The following is a 7,912-nucleotide window of genomic DNA, read 5'->3' as shown; positions in this document are numbered from 1 at the left end:
GAGCAGAGGGATCTTGTTGTCCATGTACACAGATCTCTGAAAGTTGCCACCGAGGTAAATAGTGTGGTGAAGAAGGCATATGGCGTACTGGTTTTTATTGGTAGAGGAATTGAGTTCCGGAGTCCTGAGATCATGTTGCAGTTGTATAAGACTCTGTTGCGGCTGCATCTGGAGTATTGTGTGCAGTTTTGGTCGCCATACTTTCGGAAGGATGTGGAGGCACTGGAACGGGTGCAGAGGAGGTTTACCAGGATGTTACCTCGTATGGTAGGAAGATCGTATGAGGAAAGGCTGAGGCACTTGGGGTTGTTTTCATTGGAGAAAAGAAGGTTTGGGGGTGACTTGATAGAGGTGTACAAGATGATTAGGGGTTTAGATAGGGTTGACCGTGAAAACCTTTTTCCACGGATGGAGTCAGCTATTACGAGGGGGCATAGCTTTAAATTAAGGGGTGGTAGGTATAGGACAGATGTTAGGGGTAGGTTCTTTACTCAGCGAGTCGTGAGTTCATGGAATGCCCTGTCAGTAGCAGTGGTGGACTCTCCCTCTTTATGGGCATTTAAGCGGGCATTGATAGGCATATGCAGGATAGTGGGCTAGTGTAGGTTAGGTGGGCTTGGATCAGCGCAACTTCGAGGTCCAAAGGGCCTGTACTGCGCTGTATTCTTCTATGTTCCATGTCCCTGGCGCTGTGAGACAGCAGTGCTAACCACTGAACCACTGTGCCACATGGAGCACTAACTATCTAGCCAGTTCAAGGGAGGTCAAGAGGAACAGGGACCATAACCACTTACCCTCTGTCAGGAAGTCACAACTGCAAGGAGGAATTGCGGGTAATTCTCTACTTGGCATGCTCACTGCATGTGGACAAGAAATCAGCTCCAAGTCCTCTTCGCTGTCACTGCAAAGGAAAGCAAAACTCAGTCAAAACTGAACATTTGGGTTGGAGTAAACTTTACCTTTGCATATGGAAATAGCTGTGTTTTAAGATTTAATGTGAATTCTTCAGAAAAAAGTAATGATGAGTCTCAACCAATTGAAAGCCATTGGCCTAGATTGGAGTGAGGTGGTGTTGGAAACAGCAGGAAGATTGGCCTGTAATGGAGTGTACAATCTGATGACCCCTCCTCCTCAAGCATCTCCTCAGCTTTTCCACTCTCACAGCGTGCACATGTCAATGACTGAAAGTAAACCCACTTGCCTTCCATTCACCACTGACTGCTGGAGACCAGGATTCTCCAGGGATAGTCTGACAGGTTTCCCCAAGGAGACCCTGAACGGAGAATCATAGAATCCCTAAAGTGCAGAAAGAGGCCGTTCAACTCATCAGGTCTGCATCAACCCTGTGAAGTGCAATCCAACCCTCCCCATCCTATCCCATTACAATGGCCAATCCACCTAACCTGCACAGGTTTGCACTGGTGGGACAAAACTGGAGCAGCCGAGGAAAATGTGCAAACTCTGCGCTGACAGTTGCCCAAGGCCAAAATTGAACCCGGGTCCCTGGCGTTGCGGGGCAGCAGTGCTAACCACTGAGCCACCTTAAGGCAGAGGGTCTTGGAGTGATGTTCAGTTTAGCCACAGACACCTCTCTAAGACCTCCGAACCCTTCAGCAAATTAGTCCTCCAGCTTGACCTGACCCTTTAAGTTCCCCAGATCCTACTGCAGATGTATCAGCAACGGAAGTGCATAGTTCCAGTGCATTGGTGAACCACTTGACTTGGGATGTCTGTCACTCACCATTGAATGATTAGAGCTTATCACATCCCTGCAACTCAGAGACCAGGCATGTTTCCTCTCCAGTAACTGAGCTTGTAGACTCTGACAGGTACCGCTATTGCTCATGCCCTGCTACTTCATTACAAATTACTGATCTGATCTGAGTGGCAACACATTATAGAACTGATAAAATCAATGAGGTCCGATCTCAAAGATCTCCCTGACTGATCCTCAAGGTTGTTGATCAGAACAGGTAAGACTGTACAACTCTTGCACCTCCTCCACTAAAGTACAATTGACCCTACTTAGAAAAGACTCCCAGAGGCTCTTGAGGTAGGATTACTGTTATAGCATTGCAAAGACATCCAATTCATGTGATAAGTAAGTTCCCTCTAGGTCACCATTCGCAGCACAGGGTTTTTATCATGAAGCCCAAGGTCTGCTGTAAGATTCAATGCTCAGACACTGGTCCTCTTTACATACAGGGGTCATGCAATTACAGCATCAGCTGAAGATACAGATGGTCCATCAGATAGCATAGCACCTCTCCGACAATCCCTTCAGCAATGCTATCACGGAGTTCTTGCTCATGGTAGGACCACCTCCAGCAGCCAGCCAGTCATGGACAGATTGCCAGTCATTCCAAAAATCCCTCCAAAGCAATACAGGGAAGGAAGACTAGGACTTGCTGGTTGTGAAAATGGAATAAGGTTCCAGTGGGAAGTTGCTCCCGTTCATTGTTGTTTGATATGCCATTGAATTGTGATCAATTCAACAAGACTGTATGGACAATGGCAATCCTGCAGCTCTCCCAAGATTCCTCAGCCCTTTACCAGAGTTGTTACACTATTCTGTCCCAGGCACACAGCCACTCACATTTCTCACAGCCACAGCGTGCCAGCACCATTGCCTGCACTGATTTCCACTTCTGAAAACCAGTACCATGCATGGATCAGAGAGAAAATAATAATTCGAGGGAACAGTGTTTCACTATCGGTTAATTTGGTGACAGTATATCCAGTAAGTTGCACCACAGCTCAAGTCTGAACTCCTCAATGATCATGTGAAGTGGAAGTAGGAAAGGAAGTATAGCTTACACTCCATTACCTCATGCAATGTCCTCCCCCATGTCCCTAGAGAATTAACCTATTCAGTTGCATAAAGACCCACAGCAGAAACAGGAAGGATGTTCCCAACAACTGGAGAGTTCAGGACAAGGGGTCACAATCTAAGGATATAAGGTAGACCATTTAGAAAGACAGTTGTGATTGTTGGAGGTCAATCAATGAGGTCCTATCTCAAAAATGTCCCCGACTGATCAAGCTTGTAGGCAGGACAGGGAAGACCATTTACTCTCTTCCACTAAAGTATACTGGACCATTCTTGAAAAAAAGCTCCTGAACTTCTTGGAGTTGCCACACATGGTTTTGTTGAGATCGTTGAATCTTTGTACCCTGACTGGCAGTCCAAATCTGGCAATAGTTATGCAATTTTGTCAAAATAAAATTTGATGTGCCCACCAACATCCTTGAGCTGTTCAAGGAGAGGTGAGCACCTAGGAAATGGAGTCTATTATTGCCCCATCCAACTCTATTCTAATTTAATCCCTGCCCTCCCTTTACTGTATGATCACACAGCATTGCCCTTTTGGATGTGAAGTCACTGCTTGTCACTGGCCACTTGGTGTTTCCTTTCTTCCTGGTGGTGGAAACTGAATAAAGATTTGTACACCTTGTGTCTTTCACTGTGTCCCACACCTACACACATGCAACATGGGAAAAAAAATTAAATTTGATTTGTCATTTCGCTTGGGTACTTTCACTCATACTGATTGCTACGTCTGGCTTCGGTAGGTTTTTAGCTATTTGAAGTGTATCACATGACATTAGTCTTTGTACTGGACTATTACCTATGTTTTCAGTAGGTCTGTTACTAAGGATTGCCTCGTATTGATTGGTGAGAGATTTTCTCAATTTCTGAGTCCTTTGGCAATCTTCCTTCCTGCCTCAGCCTTTCCATTTGACTGGGCATAGTGTGGAGATGATGTGTGCTGTTGATCGCTTATGACAATGTTGGTAATGCAATAACAACTCAAGTGTGCTTCAACGATTCGGCAGTAATTCTTGAAGTCAACAAATTCATGTCCCAGCAATCAGATTCATAACCTACTGATAAGAGATAATCAGTTTGTGTGAATATGAGGAGATCTCCTCCCAGTCCTATCCATGGTCCTTTGGATGTTATGGATCACCAGTGGCTCTCTAGTTTGCATAGCTCAGTGCACATTACAAACACTGCACTGGCTGACGTGCCCCTTAATTTTGTTGCCCATGTTTGGCCAGTACAGCACCTTCCTCAGACTTGATATAATTCCTTGGTGACTGGAATGGATGCACTTTAACATCTCTCCTCTCAAAATCTGCATTGATAATTTTCCAGAGCAATGGAAATACCAAATGGCACATGCAACCATCTGTATTTCCTCAAGGGTGTTCAGAAATAGTTTGATTTGATTTCTTGTCATGTGTATTTTGTTACAAAATACAACGAAAAGTGTTGTCTAGTGTCATCACTCTCTGGCACCATCTTAAAACACAGAAGAATAAACCAAAACAGAATATAAAGGCAGAAAAATAAAGAAATAATGAAAAATTGTTCAACCTTCTGCTATGGACTTGGTGACTAGGCATAAGTCCCTTCACCACACTGCAATGAAAATTGCCACTCTTTCTGCACCATCTCACCTTCACCGAAACCATGACGCTATGAGTTAGAAAGCTGTTGTGCTCAGTTTCACTTGCCATTAACCAACCTCCCCATATAAGGTGGTAAAGCCTTTGCAAATTGTAGCAAAATTTCTCAATGATTGGCATGCAGTAATGGTATCTCTTTGGGGCCTTATTCCAATCCTTTGAGTCAATGTGTACTTTGAGCTTTCCAGGGTGTCTCTTCTTACAGTAGGCAGCTTTCACTTTTGGATCCCTTTATTCTTAATACAATCCTGTCTCGAATTAGTTCATCATTTAATTGCGCATATTCACAGGCTCCTGCAAACTGAGTTAACAATGGTACATAGTGATAAATGTTTTCACTATGTTCCCTAATACTGAATACATATCATTCATATGAAAGTGTTTGCTTGAAACTCAAGATGTGTCTTCAAAAGATTTTAAAGTTTCTTCCATGTTCAAAAATCTGTTGTATTGTGTAATTCTGCTATTGCTTATGTTAGAATTTCCCATTTGGTCTCATGTTCCCAATCATTTGAACAGGCATTTTCCTTAAGCTGTGATTTCACTGTCATTTTTGTTTTCTCTTTTTTCCACCCAGCTCACAGCTCTATAACGGTGTTTCTTTTTATTTAGCTTTGTAAACATCTTACTTCTGAAACCATACAACACAGGTGGGTGTTCAACACGAGGACTTCATTCAAGTGAAATGCAAGATGCCTGCCTACAGGGCATGTGCATTATGGTAGCTGCCATAGTCATGTGACATCTAAGTAGAGATTTGTACATTACAGAATGTTTACAAGGAATATTTCCAGGTCAAGGCTAAAGATGCAAAGGATAGGGTAATTTATGATAATATTCAGAAAAACTTAAAATTGTGAATGCTGAACATGCACAGAACAACGTGAAATGGAGATGGACGTATGTATCCGATAGAGGTGTTTGAGAGATATCCTGTGATCAAAACAACATTGAATTCCATAAATTCGAATTCATCAGTGAGTTGAAAATATCTGAAGAGTTACTAGATCCTGGTGAGAAAGAAAATTGTTGATCAGGAGCGTGAGAGAGAGAGAGCAAGTTTGTATGTGTGTGCAATGTGTCAAATGAATTAAAATCAACGATTCTGAATCAGTGAAAATTTTACAAATAAACAGCAAATTGACAATGAGAGAAAGAGTGTAGACAAGACCAGCAAAAAAAGGCGTGAATCTGAAAGGAGTGGATCATCGATATGGCGAGAGTTTGGATAAAAGGTTTCTATTTACTCATTATTTAGAAACACCACATTCCTGGTGACTGTGGGAATTTGGATGCTTTGAAACATTTTTCTTTAGTTCCCCTTTTATACAGTTCTTTAATTCAGTGAAAATACTATTTTAAAAGTAGACACACTTGAGATGGAGTTCTCAGTCAAAATAAAAACATGTATTGTGAAGATTCATTCAGTTGTCTCCATGACTACATACAGAATGAAGTGTGAGTGGCTCATTTGTCTGTGTGACTGGATTTCTCTTTTTGAAAGGATTCAAAAACTATTCAAATCCTTAAAGGAATCTGAGCTGCTGTAAACACAGGAGATTTGGCAGTGCATGAAAAACATTGCACAAAGGTGGCAGTGGAGACTGAGTGAAGTAAGGCTGAATGTTTAAATCCTTGAATCTAGCAATTTGCTGCAACGAAGGAGAAGCACAACTCTGACCTTCACAAAAAGAGTCGTCCAAAAGAGGGAACCAGACACAGCAAGGTCCAAGAGCTGAAGCCAATAATTAGGAGTACAGACCAATAGTTGGTGAGTGTTAAGTTCTTCTTCCCCCTCTAAATTGGGGCAAAGTTGAAAGTAGTACAGGGAGAAACTAATATAAATATTAACTTTATAGTGTAATTAATTAAACTCCACAACTCTAGCTAATTGTTGAGTGATAATTTCACAACCTAATTAATTAATCAAGAAGCAAAATAAAGATAGCAGGCTAGGTTCTCACCATAGTGTGTGGGAGGTGTGATGGATGCCATGCTGTTGCTTTTCAGTGCATATAGTTTAACAAATTGATGAAACAGATTGACAAACTGTTAACATTATCATGGGAAACGTTACAAATTAACATGTGGCACAGTAGTCAGAGCAGAGCAGCGTAGATCAGCATGTAATGTGTATGAAGAGTTCTTCGGAATCCCTTCAATAAAGAACACTTTGTTTAGGCTACCAATCATTGCCACAAACTGCAAACCACTGAAATCACACCACTGCCAAAAATTTGTATTTTTGGCCCTTCTACAAACATACAGAATACCATGACAGAGATCACAAAAGAGGTATTATTGTTGTACAAAGGGAGAAGCCTTAAATCCTGGGATAGCACCGGCAAGCAACTGGAAGAAATGGCGGCAAAACTCAAGACATGATCCAAGAATCAGTACCTCAGAAGAATGAGTCAATTGAAGGGAGAGGGGCATTGGAATCGTAGTTGACAGGAAAGACAGTGTTCTGGTGAAATCAACTAGAAAAGACAAACGCATCTGGGGCTGCAAGACCACAGAGCCAGTGTCCACATTTTTCCCACTGAAAAGAGCTTCATGATGGAGACTGTGCATATTGAGGCGTGACAGAGGTCCAGCACTGGGAGTCACAGCGCGAGAGGCGTGACAGAGGTCCAGCACCGTGGAGTCACAGCGCGAGAGGCGTGACAGAGGTCCAGCACTGGGAGTCACAGCGCGAGAGGCGTGACAGAGGTCCAGCACTGGGAGTCACAGCGCGAGAGGCGTGACAGAGGTCCAGCACTGGGAGTCACAGCGCGAGAGATGTGACAGAGGTCCAAAGCCAAACAAAACAGTCATACAGCAGAGAAACAGAACAGAACTTTTGGTCCAACCAGTCCATGCCAACCATAATCTCAAAATAAACTAGTCCCACCTGCCTGCACTTGGCCCATATCCCTCCAAACATTTCTTATTCATGTACTTATCTAAAACTTCTTTTAAACATTGTAACTGTTATCTTCATTCACCATTTCCTCTGGAAGTTCATTACACACACATGAACAACTAAGTAAACAAAATGCCTCTCGTGTCTTTAAATCTTTCTCCTCTCATCTTAAAATATGCCCCCTAGTCTTGAATTCCTGGAACCAAGCAATAAAACACCTGTCAGTCATTCACCTTATCTATGATTTTATAAACCCATATAAGGTCACCTCTCAACATCCTACACTCCAGTGAAAAACGTCCGAGCCTATCCAACCTCTCTATAACTCAAACTCTCCACTCCCAGCATTATCCTGTAAATCTCTTCTGAACACTCTCCAGCTTGATAATACCTTTCCTATTACAGGGCAACCAGAACTGGACACAGTTACTCCAGAAGAGGCCTCACCAATGTCTTGTATAACCTCAACATAATGTCCTTACTCCTCTCCTCAATGGTCTGAGCAATGAAGGCAAGCGTGTTAAACGCCTTCTT

At 42.7% G+C, this 7,912-nt stretch overlaps 1 protein-coding gene across 6 annotated transcripts in view; it reads right to left on the bottom strand.

Annotated features, from left to right (window-relative positions):
• The window catches only part of LOC122564180 (SH2B adapter protein 2), a 120,906-nt gene that overhangs the window by 33,510 nt on the left and 79,484 nt on the right, over positions 1-7,912 (bottom strand). For all 6 annotated transcript variants that reach the window (XR_006315836.1, XM_043718864.1, XM_043718863.1 and 3 more), the window contains one exon: positions 795-901. Coding sequence is in view for 5 of the 6 variants with exons in the window: in XM_043718864.1 (XP_043574799.1) it covers positions 795-901 (107 nt within the window). In the remaining variant the exon portion in view is untranslated. The remainder of the gene's footprint in view (positions 1-794; positions 902-7,912) is intronic.

This window comes from Chiloscyllium plagiosum, chromosome 28 (genome assembly GCF_004010195.1).
Source record: "Chiloscyllium plagiosum isolate BGI_BamShark_2017 chromosome 28, ASM401019v2, whole genome shotgun sequence".
Classification (NCBI taxonomy): domain Eukaryota; kingdom Metazoa; phylum Chordata; class Chondrichthyes; order Orectolobiformes; family Hemiscylliidae; genus Chiloscyllium; species Chiloscyllium plagiosum.
Note: the sequence above shows the minus strand (reverse complement) of the source record. Positions and strands in the feature narration are given on the sequence as shown.